The sequence below is a fragment of the Aptenodytes forsteri genome, unplaced genomic scaffold (genome assembly GCF_000699145.1).
Source record: "Aptenodytes forsteri isolate BGI_AS27 unplaced genomic scaffold, ASM69914v1 Scaffold368, whole genome shotgun sequence".
NCBI lineage: Eukaryota > Metazoa > Chordata > Aves > Sphenisciformes > Spheniscidae > Aptenodytes > Aptenodytes forsteri.
The window spans coordinates 301,280-319,562 of record NW_008794884.1 but is presented as its reverse complement, the minus strand read 5'-3'; the positions used below and the strand labels follow the sequence as shown (position 1 = coordinate 319,562).

At 57.7% G+C, this 18,283-nt stretch overlaps 2 protein-coding genes across 2 annotated transcripts in view; one reads left to right on the top strand and one right to left on the bottom strand.

The window, feature by feature from the left end:
* The window catches only part of DNAH1 (dynein axonemal heavy chain 1), a 75,875-nt gene extending 65,696 nt beyond the window's left edge, over nucleotides 1-10,179 (top strand). The window contains exons 60-77 of the mRNA XM_019470881.1: nucleotides 745-894; nucleotides 1,314-1,474; nucleotides 1,583-1,808; nucleotides 1,893-2,088; nucleotides 2,744-2,895; nucleotides 3,389-3,589; nucleotides 4,004-4,144; nucleotides 4,629-4,787; nucleotides 5,224-5,355; nucleotides 5,544-5,714; nucleotides 6,161-6,340; nucleotides 6,428-6,604; nucleotides 7,376-7,546; nucleotides 7,741-7,871; nucleotides 8,257-8,401; nucleotides 8,669-8,875; nucleotides 9,296-9,530; nucleotides 9,931-10,179. Of these exons, the coding sequence (XP_019326426.1) occupies nucleotides 745-894; nucleotides 1,314-1,474; nucleotides 1,583-1,808; nucleotides 1,893-2,088; nucleotides 2,744-2,895; nucleotides 3,389-3,589; nucleotides 4,004-4,144; nucleotides 4,629-4,787; nucleotides 5,224-5,355; nucleotides 5,544-5,714; nucleotides 6,161-6,340; nucleotides 6,428-6,604; nucleotides 7,376-7,546; nucleotides 7,741-7,871; nucleotides 8,257-8,401; nucleotides 8,669-8,875; nucleotides 9,296-9,530; nucleotides 9,931-10,052 (3,057 nt within the window). The 3' untranslated portion in view covers nucleotides 10,053-10,179. The remainder of the gene's footprint in view (nucleotides 1-744; nucleotides 895-1,313; nucleotides 1,475-1,582; nucleotides 1,809-1,892; nucleotides 2,089-2,743; nucleotides 2,896-3,388; nucleotides 3,590-4,003; nucleotides 4,145-4,628; nucleotides 4,788-5,223; nucleotides 5,356-5,543; nucleotides 5,715-6,160; nucleotides 6,341-6,427; nucleotides 6,605-7,375; nucleotides 7,547-7,740; nucleotides 7,872-8,256; nucleotides 8,402-8,668; nucleotides 8,876-9,295; nucleotides 9,531-9,930) is intronic.
* A 219-nt stretch (nucleotides 10,180-10,398) lies between these two features.
* The window catches only part of BAP1 (BRCA1 associated protein 1), a 14,043-nt gene continuing 6,158 nt past the window's right edge, over nucleotides 10,399-18,283 (bottom strand). Inside the window, exons 8-17 of the mRNA XM_019470880.1 lie at nucleotides 17,834-17,912; nucleotides 16,952-17,075; nucleotides 16,503-16,620; nucleotides 15,917-16,104; nucleotides 15,461-15,594; nucleotides 14,078-14,550; nucleotides 13,791-13,951; nucleotides 12,979-13,071; nucleotides 12,350-12,422; nucleotides 10,399-12,036 (exon numbers count right to left, since the gene is read on the bottom strand). Coding sequence (XP_019326425.1) covers nucleotides 11,903-12,036; nucleotides 12,350-12,422; nucleotides 12,979-13,071; nucleotides 13,791-13,951; nucleotides 14,078-14,550; nucleotides 15,461-15,594; nucleotides 15,917-16,104; nucleotides 16,503-16,620; nucleotides 16,952-17,075; nucleotides 17,834-17,912 — 1,577 coding nt within the window. The 3' untranslated portion in view covers nucleotides 10,399-11,902. The remainder of the gene's footprint in view (nucleotides 12,037-12,349; nucleotides 12,423-12,978; nucleotides 13,072-13,790; nucleotides 13,952-14,077; nucleotides 14,551-15,460; nucleotides 15,595-15,916; nucleotides 16,105-16,502; nucleotides 16,621-16,951; nucleotides 17,076-17,833; nucleotides 17,913-18,283) is intronic.

Here is an 18,283-nt window from a genome sequence, read left to right as displayed (position 1 = left end):
CTGAAAAGTCCTTGACTAGTGTAAGCATTACCTAGCAACAACTAAAACATCGGTGTGTTATCAACATTGTTCTCACCCTAAATCCAAAACACAGCACTGTACCAGCTACTAGGAAGAAAACTAACTGTATCCCAGCTGAAACCAGGACAGCATCTCATTATGGCTCCCCACTAGCATTTTGGGGCCTTTACAGCCTTCACCACACCCTAAAACACACAGAACAACACCAGCATCTCCCGTAACAGCCTTTAGGATCCCTAGGATAGAAGGAATCAGGGTAGCATTACCTGGCTAGTGAGCACAGTCCCTGCTGCCAGAGCACTAGAGACACAGACCCCCACCTCTTCTCTCCCAAAAGTGAGCCGCATACTGCCCTTTTGAAGGGTCAGGCGGGAGGCTCGGGCAGCTGCTCCTGTTTTGCTCCCGGAAGGCTTTTCCCACCCACCTGCTCTTACTTTGCAGGCAAACAAGCTCTGAGTTACCAGTGTGGGGCTCTGTAGGGGCATGGCTCTTTGAAGGAGGTTCTCCCCATTCCCTCTCTTCCTGATGCCTTGTTGGGCTGTCTCTAGTGCCTGGTGATATGGGCTAAGCTTGCCAAAATAGCCAAAAACTAGCTGAGCAAGAAAAGATATTACTTCTGCTGCTCTGGGGAGCTAAATCAGCCCAGTGAGAGGTGTACCATGCACCAGAGCTAGAGATGGGCAGGACACCGCAGGGACCCTGCCCTCCCCTGCTGCCTTTCAGGAGAAGGTGAACAGCCTGGAGGTGGCCAAACTGAGCGACCGGGACTTCCTCTGCAGTCTGGAAAATGCCGTTACCTTCGGGAAGCCCTTCCTGCTGGAGAATGTTGGCGAGGAGCTGGATCCGGCCCTCGAGCCTGTCCTGCTGAAACAGGTTCTGTGTCTTGCCTTGACAAGGAGGGCAGTGGGTACCTGGCCGGGCTGGAAGGGGGATATCTGGCTGGGGTGCAGTGGGACTTTGTGGGTTTGCAGGTCTCTCTGGGCAGGCAGCACTCACGTGGATGCTGCCTGTTCTGTGCTCGTCTGTCTTAGCCAGGGCTCCAACATGTCAGCAGCCTCCCGCACACCCCGGTCTCCTGCCAACAGGCATTTTTGTCTTGGCCTGGCAGGCAGGGCCATGGGATACAGCTGCTGCATTCAGGTTCAGGCCTTCAGGTCTGCCAGGCAGCTTTGAGCTCCTCTGTTCAGTCTTCAGATTCTCTCCTCACTGCAGAGCGCAGGGCACTGCGGGATGCCTTCCCTCACAAGAGGCAGCCGTCCCAACCTTCCTGAGTTTGTCCCTCTCTGGTACAGACCTACAAACAGCAAGGCAACACAGTGCTGAAGCTGGGGGATACAGTGGTCCCCTACCATGAGGGTTTCAAGATGTACATCACCACCAACCTGCCCAACCCTCACTACAGCCCTGAGGTTTCCACGAAGCTCACCCTCATCAACTTCACCCTCTCTCCCAGGTACTTGCTTACCCCATTAGCTGCCCACGCTGCTCAGCCTCCTTCCTCACAGTCCTCAAACTTCCGGGCCTGTTGCCCCCACCCTCACCTCCATGGCTTTTGTTGTAGTGGCTTGGAAGACCAACTGCTGGGACAAGTGGTGGCTGCGGAGCGGCCTGACTTAGAAGAAGCTAGAAACCAGCTAATTGTTAGCAATGCTGAGATGCATCAGGAGCTGAAGAAGATAGAAGACCAGATCCTGTATCGGCTCAGCACTTCTGAAGGAAATCCTGTAGATGACTTGGAGCTCATCAAAGTGCTGGAGGCGTCCAAGCTCAAGGCGGGGGAGATCCAGGTCAGAGGTGGAGATGCTCTCCCCCTGCAGCTGTCCATCCCCCACCAGCACTGCACTAACCATGATGTCTGTTCTGTCCCCCAGGCCAAGGTAATGGTGGTGGAGCAGACAGAGAAGGACATCAACATCACTCGCCTGCAGTATGTGCCCGTTGCCGTCCGCTCGCAGATCCTCTACTTCTGTGTCTCAGACCTGTCCAACGTGGACCCCATGTACCAGTACTCACTTGAGTGGTTCCTCAACATCTTCCTAATGGGGATCAGTAACTCTGAGAAAGCAGGTGCCTGCCTGGAACAGCCCCCTCCCATCCCCTTCCTCACCCCACGTTCCTGGCTTAGTGGCAGCAGAAGCTAGGACGCCTGCAGAGTCAAGGCAAACATGTCTGCTTGCATCGGCTCTCAGCATGGTCCAGAGCTGCCCCTAGTTGTGCCCACACAAGGGAAGGGAAGATGTGGTCGTACCCTGCCCTCCGTTCTTTTCCCCACCACTTCTCTGCTGCCCTGTCTGACCAGGCGGGAGGGATGTTAGTGTCAGGGCACAGGCAAGGCACGTGCCATCCTGGTAATGGTGTGGCTCTGCTTGGCATGGAGCCACCTCCACGCACAGGTCCTGGCTGCTGCTGTCAGGCTGGCAGCAGCTTCCCTGCCCAGCAGCACATGTTAGCCAGGATGGTGGCGTCTGGGCCCGCGTAGGCTGCCATGGTGCAGCGTGGACTCCCTCCCCGTGCTGGGGCAGTGTTTTCTGTGTGCTGAGTCTCACAGCCTTGTGCTTTCACGGGGGTTTCTGTGCCAAGTCTATATTTGAGAGCAGCGTCTGGGCAGGGTGCAGGTGTGCCCCTGTGACCAGGCACCGACAGCTGACGTGGAGAGCACCCTCCATGTCACCCGCAGCACCCACCACCCACCACCCTTGTCTGGTTGGTGCTTTTTTGTCAGACACGCTGAAGGACCGGATCATGAACATCAACAACTACATCACCTTCAGTCTCTACAGCAATGTGTGCCGTAGCCTCTTTGAGAAGCACAAGTTCATGTTTGCCTTCCTGGTTTGCGTCCGGATTCTGATGAATGATGGGCAGATTGATATGGTGAGCAAGTCACCTTGGTCCTTTGATGGGATCCCATCAGGGCAGCTCAAGTCCAGCCTGTTCAGTCCCCTTGAATAGCATGCTGGGGTGGAAGAGGAGCCTTGTTCCCTGGGGCTGGGGGCAGGCTTGGTAGGCTGGTGGGCAAACCCTCTCTTCACTCAGATCTCAAACCTTTCCCTGTGTCTATATGCAGAGCTGCCTAGCCTGAATCACCTGCAGCTTTTGCCAGTTTGCTGCCAGACTGCTGCAAAGGTTAGCAAGTTCAGAGGGAGCAGGCAGGGATTAGAAGACAGAGAAAAGCTAGTGGCAGCTCAACAGTGATGTTGATCTCGCCAGACCCTCCAGTTCACTTACTCCTCAACACACACACACCTGACAGAAGAGGCAGCCAGAAAGTTACTACAGGATTTTACTTGGATACGGCACAAACCCACGTGCTTCAGGCCCAGGCAGGTAGGCTATAATCCATGACCATGTCCTATCCTGTTCTCAGGACGAGTGGCGGTACCTGCTGTCAGGAGGGACCATAAAGGAGATGCAGGAGAACCCAGCTCCGGCCTGGCTGTACGAGAGAACGTGGGGAGACATCCTGGCCTTGAGCAACCTGAAGAACTTCTCTGGCTTCGCCAATGATTTTGCAGCCAACCTTGCAGCATTCAGGGCCATTTTTGACAGCCCCAACCCTCACAGGCAAGTGTCCCCTGCTTTGTGGGCTTAGCTGTACTGCACCCAGCAGGTAATGGCGTCCCTGGGAGAACACAAGGAGCCAATACAGCCACAGTGCTGGCTCTGCTCACAGTCAGTGTCATGCCACACAAGGCATTGCCTTGTCTCCTCAAGGGTGGCCCTTGCCTGTGCATGTTGCTTGCCCAAGGCAGAGCCACGCGACACCTTAGCCCAGCAGTACTTGGCACTTCCCCAGTGGAAGCAGCTCTGGCTTGCCTGCTGATGGTTTCAAGGCTATGGACAACAACCTCAGCCAAGTGACTGGAAGGTCCTTGTCCCTTCTGAAACCCAAGGGGCTGCCTGCAGGCAACTTGGGTGCTTCCTGGGGAGCTGCAGGATCTGGCACACCCCCCCAGAACGCACCAAACTGCTTTGCAGAGAGCTCCTACCCGGGAAGTGGGAAGCTGAGCTTGATGCATTCCAGAAGCTGCTGGTTATACGGTGTCTGCGGGGAGATAAGATGACCAATGCCATGCAGGACTTTGTGGCGCTGAACCTGGATCGACACTTCCTTGAGCCGCAGGTAACCTGCCAAAAGGAAGCACTGGTGGGGCCAGGAGTGGATCAGGAGGCCTCGAGCTTGCTGTAAATGGGCCGTCAGCATTTTCTAATTGCAGTGAGGGTGCTCATGCCTCCCTGCAGCCGCAGTGTTCCCACAGCTGGGGAAACACATCTTAGACGCGGGATATCCTACCTAATGTCCACCAGTTAAACCGCACTGGGAGGGAGCAGATAGTGCAGGCATACGAGGGCAGAGTTTGAACGACAACTGGGAAAGTGGTTACTGACTTGATCGAACGACAACTGGGAAAGTGGTTACTGACTGCTAATGCTGCTAATGCTGCTGGAGGAGAGCTGTAGTAGGCCTTTATTGGACACGTTTCTGGCCTCGGCACCCAGGAGTATGCTGGTGCCTTGGAGAGGAGCTGGAGGCCAGGCAGGGTGAGGAGGTGCTGCACGTGGTGCCACTATGGCCCCTCCTCTCTGACCAACTTTCTGTGTTGCAGACCACTGACCTCTCAGTCGTCTTCAGGGAGTCCACTGCCACCACCCCCCTGGTGTTCGTGCTGTCCCCGGGCACTGACCCAGCTGCCGACCTCTACAAGTTTGCTGAAGAAATGAAGTTCTCCCAAAAGCTCTCTGCCATTTCTCTGGGCCAAGGCCAGGTAAGCTGCCCATGCCTACCTGGGGCAGCACTGTCCTGTTGGCACTCCCAGTGATCTTACCTAGCTCCAAGTAGGTCAAACACCCTTGCAGCACAGTGAAAACACCCTCCTGCCCCTCCTCACCAACCTTCTGCTAGCTGGAGGAGCCAGTTCGGTGGGGGGGCTGCAGCGGTTCCCCCTGTAGTGCCCTCTAACTTCCCGAGTCCATCCCCAGTTCTTCCATTCCCTCCACCCTCCCACACAGGCTTGCAAAAGCTGCAGAAGGGCCCTTGCTGTGCCATCAGACAGCGGAGATCCAGCTGAGCCATGGGGACAAAGCCAGGCTGTAGCTCTGGAAAGTGGTCCTTCCACCCAGCAGCTGTCTCCCTGTCCAGCTCAGCAGGGCACAACCCGGGATGGACCAGGGTCCCTGAGCTCTTCCTATCTGCCTCCTCAGGGCCCCCGTGCTGAAGCTATGATGCACAGTGCCATGGAGCAGGGCAACTGGGTCTTCTTCCAGAACTGCCACCTGGCCCCCAGCTGGATGCCTTCACTGGAGAGACTCGTCGAGGGCATTGACCCCAGCAAGGTGAGCTGTTTTACTGCGCAGCCTGCCCACTCTGAGGATAACAGGCAGGAGGCTGGAGCCCTGGGAGGAGCCCAGATCTAGTTCAATGCCATCCCCAGGTTCCCTGTAAAACCAGAGGGTCAGTGCAGGAGCAGCTGCAGTGGCTGTGCCTGCACCCTCTGAGCACTTGCTGCTTTCTGGATTTCCAGGTGCATCAGGACTTTCGCCTCTGGCTCACCAGTCTACCGAGCAACCGCTTCCCTGTATCCATCCTCCAGAATGGCTCTAAGATGACCATCGAGCCCCCCCGCGGGGTCAAGGCCAACCTGCTCAAGTCCTACATTAGTTTCAGCGATGACTTCTTGAATTCTTGCCCCAAGGTAAGACCCAGGTTGTGCTTTGGTTTGCTGTCCCCAGCCCGTGCCTGCTCCAGCGTATGCTCTCCACCTGGATGTTGCTCCTCTCCAGGCACAGATCTTCCTCTCTGCTAGAGCTCTCACGTGCTAGAGAAGGGCTGGTGGTATTTCTCATAAGCCCACATCTACTCTGTGATGAGCCAATTAGAAGTTTCACTTTGAGAAACAGAAGCAACAGGATTGCGGAGGCCTGTTGCCTCCGTAAGACACTTGCAGGTCTCTTTAAGCAAGGGAGTGGGCCACAGCCTTCCCCAGCACAGCAGCCTGACTGAGGTTTCCACCTCTCCAGGCTCCAGTTGGCACTGCTGAATTGGCACATCTCCTCTGCCAGGTCCCAGCAGGAACTGACCCCATCCAAGGATGCCTCCTCCCAAGCTGAGCACCTCTTCTCCCTGCTCCCCTGCCTACAGGTCGCAGAGTTTAAATCCTTGTTGCTGTCACTTTGCTTCTTCCATGGGAACATGCTGGAGAGGAGAAAGTTTGGGCCTCTGGGGTTCAACATCCCCTATGAGTTCACAGATGGAGACCTCCGCATCTGCGTCAGCCAGCTACAGATGTTCTTGAGCGAATACACAGACATCCCCTACAAGGTAAGTGCGTGAGCTGGCCCCTCCTATGGAGGGAACAGGCTTGTGATGCATGTGCAGGTCAGAAAGCCGTGGCGGGGTCCCTCACAGGTTCTGAAGTACACAGCTGGGGAAATCAACTACGGCGGCCGTGTGACTGACGACTGGGACAGGCGCTGCATCATGAGTATTTTGGAAGATTTCTACAAGCCTGAGGTTTTAATTCCTGAGTTTGCCTATTCTGAATCGGGGATCTACAAGCAGATCAGTACGTCTTCTGACCTCCACGTAAGTACTCAAGTAACAACTTGCAGCTCATAGATCCAGGGGGATCGTCATACTGCAAAGGGGATCTACTCCTCCCTGAAACCCACTGCATTTCCAGTTCCCTGGGGGAATATAAGTTTGTAAGAACCTGGGAATCTTCAGCTGCTTTCAGGAAGCTGCATCTGTTTCAAGCAACAGGAGGAAAATCTTGTCCCTGTGCACAGGAGGTGGTAGCAGCTATCACCAGAGTTCCCCAGCTGAATGCTTTTGTACGCTGAATCATTTTGATATCACATACCTCAAGTACCTGAGGAGCTCTGCAGGAGACACAGCAGGAAGCTCACTGCCAAGCTGCCTGTTCTCATAGCACGTGTTTGCTTCTACACAAGTGCAATTTAACTCCCCAGCCAGACCACAAACCATGGCCATGGCCTCCATTCAGCCACCAAACCTGGCTCAGAGGAGCTGCCACCCTGTCAGCCTCCCCAGCAGCCTGTGCCCTTGCTCTTGGGCACACATAAGCTGTCCGTAAGTCAAAGCTGCGAGTTGCGTTTCCTGGCTGTGATGGGACAGAGAGCTGTGTAAAAGTCGGATGAATGAATCTCAAACACCGAGACAAGAAATATCTCCCAACTGAGTCTGTGACTTGCTGGGTTAAATCTGCTGGGTTTAGCTTATCCAGCAACCCTGGCTTAGTCATTTCTTTCGGGCCAGGCCCATAGCAGCCCGAAGGGGCACCACAGCTTTGTCCCTGTGCTCTTGGCCTCACAGCCTGTGCGGATTCCTCTCCAGGGCTACCTCCAGTACATCAAGAGCCTGCCACTGAACGATAGCCCAGAGCTCTTTGGTTTACATGACAATGCCAACATCACCTTCGCTCAGAACGAGACCTTTGCTCTGCTGGGGACCATTACGCAGCTGCAACCCAAGACCTTCACACTGGGAGGCCGCAGCAGGGAAGAGGTGGGTGCCCCGATCCCATCAGTGCTTTGGCAGCCAGTGCCCGGTACAGGCAGCGAGCACAAACACCAGCTCTCAGGGGGTGCCACCCTGCCTGCTGGATGCCAGCAATAGCACTGCCATCCAGGCGTTGGCTCTCCACCTTCTCGGCAGCCATGGCCAGGAGGATGCTCACCCACTTGCTGCCTTCCTTCCAGCTCGTGGAGGAGACCTCCAAGGACATCCTGGCAAAGCTGCCTGCCCCCATGAAACTGCAGGAGGTGATCCACAAATACCCGCTGCTCTACGAAGAGTCCATGAACACAGTGCTGGTACAGGAGGTGATCAGGTAAAACCCCTGCGGGATCACGTCCTGGGCCAGCAACCGACTGATCCCTTGGGGAACAGCAGAGATGTGCAGGCCCCTGCTGCCACCCACCTTTGAGGAACATCATTGCTGAGCATGGCAGTGGGGTTGGCAGCCACGCTAACTGTGTTGTCCCAACCAGGACCTTCAGCTGATCCCTGTCCTGTGGGGACTGATCAGTGTCTCCATCTGCTACCGTCAGCAATTCAGGGCTGGGGGAGCAGCTATGAGATCCTGTTAGAGGAACGGGGCTGGGGGTTACATGGAGGAGCTTCACTCGTTGTACAGATCCATATCCTCTCTGGGCAGACATGGGCAATAAACCACTGCACTGAGTCGCCCTGCTCCCTCTGCGCTCTCTCTGTAGGTACAACAGGCTCCTGGAGGTGATAGCTCAGACACTGAAGGATTTGCTGAAAGCTCTCAAGGGCCTGGTCGTGATGTCCTCTCAGCTGGAGCTGATGGCCAGCAGCTTGTACAACAATACTGTCCCCGAGACGTGGAATGCCAAGGTACGTGCCCCAGCCAGCCCAGCTGCCCACAGGAGCTCACCCAAACCAGGGGAGTGGGTCATCAACCACCACAGCTGGACTGGACTGTCTCACATGGAGCTGGCTCTTGCTCCCCTGGCATGGAGATGTCTCCTGCCTAGTGCAGCTCGCAGTTGTTCCCAGCCCCAGGCTGGATGAATCCCCGGGCTCTGGGCAGCTGTCAGCAACTGGGGCAAAAGTTCTAGGGTGTCTTTGTGTTCAACACCTTCCTCTGTGGGTGCCCCACAGGCCTACCCATCGCTGAAGCCCTTGGCATCCTGGGTGAACGACTTGGTGCAGCGGATTGAATTCCTGCAGAAATGGATCAGCCACGGAATCCCCTCCGTGTTCTGGATCAGCGGGTTCTTCTTCCCCCAGGCTTTCCTCACCGGGACACTGCAGAACTTCGCCAGGAAGTCTGTCATCTCCATCGACACCATCTCGTTTAGCTTCAAGGTCAGTAAGTCAGCCAGAGGCTCTGGATTTTTTCTGGAATTTTTTGGAATCCGCTGCTAGAAGGCCACAAAGGCAGCCCTGACCTGCCGAAGAGGTGAAGCCACTAGCTGCACAGCTGCCCATGGACCTCATCATCCCCTTTGTGCTAGATACGTCCACCCACACTGCCAGACACCTCCACAAGGCAAGCAGAGGCTTCTCTGCCTCTCCGGACCTGCTCACATCCCCCTCCACAGGCTTTGCCACAGGCATGCCCCACAGCCTGATGTGAGATGCCAGATGAGCCCAGCCCATCCGAGAGCTGGGGCAGGCTCTCCTTTGGCAGCACTGACTTAACTAAGAGCAGCTTAAGGGGGTCCTTGGGGCTGAGCCTCCAGGGACACGCCTTGATCAGGGCCCTGGGCCTGCTCTCCTCTGCAGGTAATGAAGGAGTCAGCGAGCGAGCTCACTCGCCATCCCGACGAAGGCTGCTACATCCACGGCTTGTTTCTCGAAGGCGCCCGCTGGGACCCTGCTGCGTTTCAGCTAGCAGAGTCACGCCCCAAGGAGCTTTACATGGAGATGGCCGTCATCTGGCTGCTTCCTGTCCCCAACCGCAAGCCTCCAGCCACTGGCACCTACCTGTGCCCAATCTATAAGACTCTCACTCGCGCAGGTAGGTGCCCTAAAGACAGATCTCCAGAAGCAAGGGAGACTCTAGAAGCAGCTAGGAAGGGCAGCCCAGGAGAGGCTGCAGGAGTTCCTCTTGCCACACACTGGCACAGAGCAAGGCACTGTCAGCTGAGACCATCCAGGGAGAAGATTTCTCCTGCCGTGGTCGTGGAGACAGAGCAGGCAGGCATCCTGGCTATGCAGCAGTGCCTCTGGCCAGGCTCTCCTCAAGCCCACACCCAAAAATACACAAGCCTGCTTCCCACAGCCCTGCTCAGCCTGTCACCTAGCACAGGGATGGGACAGGGGATCTCACGTGGGGTCACTTGTACAGCACTCCCTGGTCAGCGTGCAGCAGCCAGGGCTGCAGTACCACCCTCTTGCCCTTGCTTCCCCCATTACAGGCACACTGTCAACAACGGGCCACTCCACCAACTATGTGATTGCTGTCGAGATCCCTACGGACAAGCCACAGAAGCACTGGATCAAACGGGGCACAGCGTTGATCTGTGCCCTGGACTTCTAGCCGGAAAACCCACCCAGCCCAGGAAACCATCCCAGCCAAGGGCCTGAGCCGGGGCCTCCGCCGTCCTGCACAGAGGTAGGCAGCACGGGCAGGCAGCAGGAGCCAAGCGCTGACTGCCAGCAGCCGCTCCCCCTCTCCTCCTGCCCTCTGAGCTGTGTCAATAAATTGAGCTCGACTCCACCAGCATCACATGCACCTGGTGTTGTTGCAATCCCCACAATTACCTCAAGTTTTTAGCACCACAGAAGAGCTGCCAGCAGGGACAATGTGGCCCGGAGCAGGCACTCAGTGCTCCAAGCCGCGCACATGCCCCTCTCCCTTCCCTCACACACCTCTCCCTTGGCTGGCTGTTACAGGATAGCTTTATTCCTTCAGACAGATCCATTATTTACAGAACTTGATATTAGACACAGCAAGAAACAGAAGGATTTTCTTCCCTTCAACAAATACCAAAAGAACAGTTTCATTCCATAGTCAAGATCTGTACAAATTTGCACATTTGCAAAACTCAGTCCTCTCCTGTGGCAGCTCCCCTTGGCCCAGCTGTGCCTCAGGACACCCCTGGAGAGAGGTGCTGACCTCTGGCTTCTGAGATTTCGGCCGGGCTGCTGGGGACAGGCAGAAGGCCATGCGCAGGAGCGCTGGCGGGGCTGGCAGGAGGCGGCAGGCAAGAGGCAGGCCAGGCCCGAGTGCTGCGGTAGGAAACAGGCTGCTGCCCCCACCAGCAAGCTCTGGGTGAGCAGCCAGCGAGCGGCTTGGGCAGGAGCCGCTTTGGGCTCCCTCCACTGCTTCCGCCTGCCACTGCAGTCCCCATCCCACCTTGAGCATTACAGTAACCAGTCGCCTCTCCCCACGCTGAAAGGCTTCACCAAGGGCACCAAGTGACTCCACATCCAGCGTCCACCCCGGCGCTGTGCCCAGCAGCACCGAGGCCACCCTATGAACTTGGTCTGTTCATAATTCACGGGGTTTCTCTGGGGACTGGGCCTGGAGCAACCCCGCATGACCCACAGGCACTGCCAGGGCCACAGAGCTGGTCCCCAGGAAAGCAGCCGTGGCAGCAGAGCCACACGCTGCCCCCCAGCACCACCACGGAGGGCTGGGCACAGGGCCCAGCTCCAGGGACGAGCCCACCCATCCTCATGCAGCAACAGAGCTGCCGAGGCCCACGGGGGAGCCTCGGCATCCCCTGCTGCCATCCCCAGAGCAGTGAGGGCAGGGCAAGGCAGGACTGCCTGGCCACGTGTCGGCCAGCTCTGGGAGCTGGGCGGTGCAGCGGGGGGTGGATGCAGGAGAACGGGCTCTGTCCAGGCGCCGCCTCGCTCGGCAACGGCCGAAGCGAGGGTCAGAACCAAAAATAAGTTTGGGGAAGGGAGGGAGAGGGATAGAAAACACAGACGTGAGTGTCCTGGGGAAGCGCAGAGCTGAAGGCCTAGACGCAGGAGGACACAAGCTACAGCCAGCTGCGGCCAGCACAGCCTTGCATCGGCATCACTGGCGTTCCCACACCACCAGACCCGTCACCAGCCGGGTGGGCTCTTCCCCTCCTGCCACAGCGCCGAGACACAGGCCCATGGCCTCTGGGCGCTGCCGTGGCACAGTCAGGCAGCTGGGCACTCCGGCTTGCCTTCTGCTGCAGCTGCAGGGACTCCCCTCAAGACAACATATTCCCGCCTTTCACAACTCGGGCTCAGAGGAAAACCCAATTTCCCTTTGTCCCCAGGCTCCACCTTGGCTGAGAGCTTGTCGCTGTGGTCCCTCTTCCTTGGGCAAAGGGTAACATAGATCCAAGTGCCACTGCCCAAAGCCACAAAGCCCAGCTGCTGCTTCTCACAGTCTTGACTCCCAGGCTACTGACGCTTGGCTTTATACGGGCGGGAGCGTTTCCGGCGGTCCGGCTTCCTCTGCTTGTGCAGACGGCCGATGCTGACCCCCTGCCGCCTGCGGACGGAGATGTTCTGCTCCACGAGGCTTGCCAGCATGCCTGCAGGGGGAGAGGCACACAGACATGTCCCACGCTGGAGTGGTGGTGTTGCCCACGCCAGAGTGCAGCCCTCCCTCTCTCGCCCAAAACCCATCATTGGGCTCCTCCTGGGACTATAAAATGAGAAGGACACAGAGCGGAGACATGTGGCTCCCCAGACTGAGCGCTACCTCGTGCCCCGGGTCTGGCAGAAGCAGAGATCGGGGCAGGGTGAGCTTCCCAGGCTCACAGCTGCTGCTCTGCCACGCTCAGTGCGGCTCCTCCAGCTGAACCTGAACCCCACGCTCCGTCCCCTCGGCCGCACAGCACGCACCTTCCTGGGCCAGCATGGAGATGAAGGTACAGATGAACTCGTCGTAGTTGTGGGTTCTCCTCTGGTCATCGATCTATAAAGAGATGACATCCACAAATAATCCAAACAGGTGGCAGGGAGAAAGGAGAGCTCAAGGGGAACAAGGGGCAAAGAACCAGCATGCCTGGCCCATCCCACAGGCCAAGGAGACAGAGCAAGGAGGGACCCAGCTCCCAGCCCAGCTCAGGCCAGTGCACAACTGGGACACAGTCTCTATCCCAGTTCAGATGTCAGCATTTTCCACAAAGGGCAGCTGGGAAGAGGCGAGGGTGGGCAGGGGAGGAATCCTGCCAGGCCTCGGGGCAGAGACTCCCCCCTTCTTCCTGTCAGGGCTGATGTTCAGCTGTGGCCCAGCTGCAGTGCTCCACCATCCTCCTCAAGCTAGTCAGTGCTGCCCAGGGGATTCGGTCTGTCCCGGGGGGGGGGGCTCTGCCCTGTAGGGCTGTTTGGTAACAGGAAAGGGACCCCAAATGCTCCCCATGGCCGTTCTCAGCTGAAACACCCTCCCTCTACTTTGACATAAAGACACCCCAGACAGAAGCCTTCAGGGAGCTAAATCAGCAACGCGAACAAGCCATCAACAAACATACCTTGAATTTCTTCCTCTTCTCCACCTCTTCCTTCAGGCAGGCCTCATAGTTCGCAATCTCTGCCTCCACGCACTTCAGTAGTGCCAGCAGCTCCTGCCAGGATGAAGCAGAGCAAATGTGAGCAGACGGACCCCTGCTGCAGCCCAGGAGCCAGCGGGGCCGAAAGAGTGGGGTGGGGGCGGTAAGGGGGGGGGGGGGGAGAAGAGCAGTTCATTGTAGGGAATTTCTGAGCCAGAGGGTGATCAATCAGCCAGCACTACAGCCAGCCCCAGGCGAGCTGGGTTCTGCCCGAGCCTGGCCCAGCCCCATGTACCTGGTTCTCTGGGACAGGGGGAGGGTTGCGTGCATGCCTGAGAAACACCCCAGGGCCTGGTTCTTCTCAGTAACAAAACTTGAAGACTTCCCTTTTGAGTAAAACGGTTTCTAGCCAGCTCTCCTCCAGGGAGCCCCGATACGCTTGTGCCGCCCGACCCTGCTCCTGTCTCTGGCTGGAGGGCAGAGACAGGCAGTAAAGTTATCAGCAGGCTGGGATTTGGGGGTGCAGGGTCCCACCAGCCCCCGGCCCAAAGGAGAGCCCAGCACACCGAATGTCTCAGCTGCGGGAGGCAGCGGCTCTGCCCACCGCCAAGGCAAATGTCCCCGAGATGACGCAAGGCACAAAACCTGCACTGCCCTGTGCCTCGAGGGACGGCTGCGGCGACACGCGAGTGGGACAGCGTGCACATGCGGTTCGGTCACTGCCAGCGCTGCTGCGTCTCTGGGTGAGCGCAGGGAGCTCCACGTTCCCAGGGCTGCCGCAGCACAAAACTCACCTTGGGAGAATACTTTTCCCCCCCAGGGTGATCACTGGTCCTGCCAAGTCCCACCTTCTCTTTGCTGTCACTGGCCTCACTGCCCTCCTTCTCGTCCAGTTTGATTGCGACCGGGGCCTCTTCACCGGGTTTGATGGAAGGGGGGGAGCTTTTCCCCCCATCTGCGCACAGGGGAAGGAAGCGTTAGGAGCCATGGCAAAGGACTGGCATCCACTCCCGAAGTCAAAGGACACCGTCCCGTCACCGCAGGGGAGATGCCACCCCCCCAAAAGCTGGCAGGCACCTACCTGCAACAGCCAGCGGGCAGAACACACCGTCCTCTGTGAGGTGCAGCAGCCCGGTGCTGATAACGGGCCCCAGGTCCCTGACGGCCCGGTTGTAGCGCATGCAGTCGACGCGCAGCAGGCCGTCCTCCTCGCCGAAGAGCACCTTGGAGATGTGGGAGGTAACGGGGCTGGAGGGGCGGGTGGGGTTGGCCGAGCGGATGGGAGAGCGCAGCGGTGAGTTGAAGGCGCTGCCGATCTCGGAGGCAGTGTCCGTGCTCTCGTTGCTGGGGGTGGGAGAGGGCTGGGAGTGGGTGACCACTGCCACGGCGGCGCCCCCGCCACTCGTCTTGATGGACAGGGGAATGGAAAGATCCTTTTGAGATTCCTTCAGCTTCTCAGCCAGGACGTTGATGGTGTTGGGCTGGAGGACGGAGAGCTGGCCATCCGCAGCCCCCGTCGCGTGCTCTTGCTTTACCTGCCCTTTCCTTTTGTACCTGCCCAGGAACACAGCAGGGAAGGTGAGTAGTGGTGGAAGGAGGTGGGGGCCCAGCGCAGGCACTGCCAGCTCCGCACTCGGCACTCCAGGCTGTCTGCTGGGATGAAGCAAGGCCTGAAACATTTCTAGGTCACCCCCACTGCCACCAGCTTCTCTGACAGCACCCCACCCCACTGAACCGCTCAGCTACAGGTACTCCTACGCAGCCGGGGGGCAGAGGGGGCTTCCCAAAGGATGCTGTGTACCCCTGAGCTTCTTCCACAAGCCCCAAGAGCAGCCCCGCTGTGACCCCACCTTCCTGACCTTCACAGCAGCTTGAGCACGCCAACATTGTCACCAGGACTCGATTTGGCAATCAGCACCGGGGAACTGAGGTTCATTTTGGAAAAATGAAGCCCCCCAGGCAGGGCACACCACGTTTCCTTGGCCACCAGGCACACTTCAATGCAGCACAGCCAGCCTCCGCCCTCCAACCGCAAAATACAGCAATTTGTCAGCTACCAGGTGACCTCCTGCAGGTCAAGCTCCACCACCCACACAGCCACCAGTGGCACGAGAAAAGCCCTAGCAGGAGGGAGCTATGGAGGAGCCCCCCAGAGCTGGGCTATTCCATTTATTCAGGAACATTTGGAAAAGGGGGGAAAGCAGAGAAGCCCCAAAGTTTGCTGCCAATACACAGTTACTCAGGGCAGCCAAAATTCAGAGTTGATTATGAAGAGCTACAGAAGGGCTTCACAAAATCCAGCGAGTGAACAGCAAAATAGCAGGCCAAGAGAACAGCCCTAACTGCACGCACAGGTGCAGGCTCCAACACAGCTAACGGTGCTCAGGAAAGAGATCAGGAAGCCACCCCTGGTGGTTCTGCAAATGTCTGCTCCCTGCCCCTTGCCCTCGGCTCAAGTCGTCACCTGATGGCCGAGTTGGTGTTACGAACTTCTTCCTCCTCATCATCATCGTAGTCATCCTCATCGTCGGAGTACTGCTGGTGCTGTCGGACTGGGACCCGGCTGCGACCCACTCCTGCCGCAAGGTCTTCCTCCTCCTGCAAAACACCGTCGCTGATGGCCTGCCGGCAGTGGGGCAAGGAGGAAGAGCCACGTCCTCGGTCCAGCCGAGCACAGGGGACTTGCCCCTTCCGAGAGGAGACAGGGGACTGTTCCCTATGCTTGCTCAGTTTACCCACATTAATGCTAACCTCTTTTACCCTCTCACATTCCAGTCGGGGTTAGTGCAAGGGCAGGCAGGCTGCAAGGCAGGGGAAGGGCTTAGACTGGCTGACAGCCACCGTCCCATGGAGGTGAGGGACTGGAATTGAAAAGCTCAGCTCAAGTCAGGCATGCTGCCGGCCTGGAGCTCCAGCCTACCTGCATGGGGGATTTGGCGTAGTTGTGGTTATCCAGGAAGGCTGGCAACCTCTGCACGATGGGGTTGGGGTTTGCTGGAGGCGCCCCGTTGATACTGCTCGCTGACGTCTTTACCACCGGTTTGGATTTGCTGGGCGGGCTCTGCGTGGCCGCAGGGTGGCCCTGGCTGGCGGGCTCATCGGTGCCGTCTGCCATACAAGCACAGCACAGCCTTTCATGACCAGCACCATCACATTTTACTCAATGTCCTCTGCCACCCCTTGCCCACCCCACGTAGCAGGAGAGCTCTTACGCTCCACCAGACCATCACACCCACTTCCCTTTCCACCTCCAGTTGTCACAAGTGTCCCCAAACTTAAGCCCTCCCATTTTCAAGCTCCACGTCCCTCCAACGCTTCTCCCAGGCACAGAGGCATCTACCACACCCCAGCACAGTGTGCACAGAGCTGGGCTTGGAGAAAAGAAAGTGAAGCTGACCATAAAACTCCCTCAAGCTCCAGGTCAGCCAGCCATCGTCACCAGCCTGTGCTCGCTCCACGACAGGCCAGGCTGGCTGGCTGGCAACACCACTGGTACGGGGGTCTACCTGGATGGGTGCTCTCTGGAGTCACAGTCTTGCTGCTGGCTGGCTTTGCCTCTTCCGGAGGCTGAGACTCCTGAGACTTCTGGGTCTGGATCAGCTCAGGCTGAGTTACTCGGATAAGCTTGAAGGCAAATGACAGATAGAAACTGAGTGCTGGACCAGGGTGACCCAAACCATATCCCTCCTGTTCAAGCACTGCAGAAGGAGAACTTGCGAGGGTGAGCCAACTGCCGAGCACCCACACACACGATCAACCGACGCCATGGACAACCTCCCAGGTGAGCAGCAAAAGGCCAAGCAGCGAGGCTGGTTATCTCCTCTTCCCAGGAGGTATTTCCCAAGGCCAAAAAAACCCATAAAATCCAGGGCCTCTACAGCACAGGGTGATGCCCTGACAGCAGAGCCTATTCCCACCCCAGGCTCGCACTCTCTCAGGGCTTGGGCTGTCCTACCTGCTGCAAGGCCTCCAGCACAGTCTGGCGGTTCATCTTCAGGATGTGCAGTTTGGACTCGTACTTCATCCTCCGATCAGGCACCACCGCCATCAGGTTGAAGCGGATGTCGTGGTACGGCTCCCTGCAGGAAGGGACAGCAGACATCAGCTGCGAGCTGGCAGTGGAGAGCCCATCCCCCAGCAAGGGGGGTCAGCAAGCTGCCAGCCATACCCCGCACACCTCCTGCGGGCTCTTTCCAGGCAGCGCCTCCCCTGCCCTGGCGTTTAACACCAACGCACAGGAGGCTCTTCCCCCAAAACCAAGTCAACCTCACACTGGCTGAAGAAGCAGAGCAAGGTTACTTCGGCCCACAACGCAAAACACCCTTCACAGAGTCACAGGTTGGCTGAAGTGGGAAGGGACCTGTGGAGGTCATCTGCTCCAACCCCCTGCTCCACCAGGGTCACCCATGGCTGGTTGCCCAGGACCACATCCAGACGGCTTTTGAGTATCTCCAAGGATGGAGACTCCACAACCTCTCCGGGCAACCTGTGCCAGTGCTCGGTCACCCTCATGCCCAAGCATCCAAGAGGCCCAGATCAGGACCAGAAGCACCATTCCTTCTCCTATGGACACGAGCTAACAGGGACCTAATCTGGCCACTCTTACCCACGTGGCCATTTGCAGGGACTCTGCATCGCACAGAGTGCGGCTTCTCTGCATGCTCTGAAGGCAGGCAAATTGCAGGCAAGAGAAGGCAAGGAGGCAGCGCACCTGCACCCTTCCCAAGCAACATTCTCCACCCCCATTTCCACAACTTGCCACACATAGACCACAGTAGAAATAATCCAGGGAAAAATGGCGAGGGGGCAGTGCCTGCACCACGGCCTGGGACATTACCCTGCAGTGGCCAGGCCGATGCGCTCCATGATTACTCTCCTGGCTTTGTCCGTCCATTCCTCGTCATCAGCCCATGGCCCTGTGATAAGGAGACAGAGCTGGACTTAGCAAAGCAGGCCAAGGCTCCTGCTTCAGACTCACAGAGCGGATCCTGCCATCCCCACGAGAGGCAATCTCATGGCTCCCTTACATACCAGGGAGCAAGTCAAGAAGGGGCCCAGGATCCATTCCTCGTCATCAGCCCATGGCCCTGTGATAAGGAGACAGAGCTGGACTTAGCAAAGCAGGCCAAGGCTCCTGCTTCAGACTCACAGAGCGGATCCTGCCATCCCCACGAGAGGCAATCTCATGGTTCCCTGACATACCAGGGAGCAAGTCAAGAAGGGGCCCAGGAGGCAGAATCATAGAATCATTGAGGTTGGAAAAGGCCTCTAAGATCATCGAGTCCAA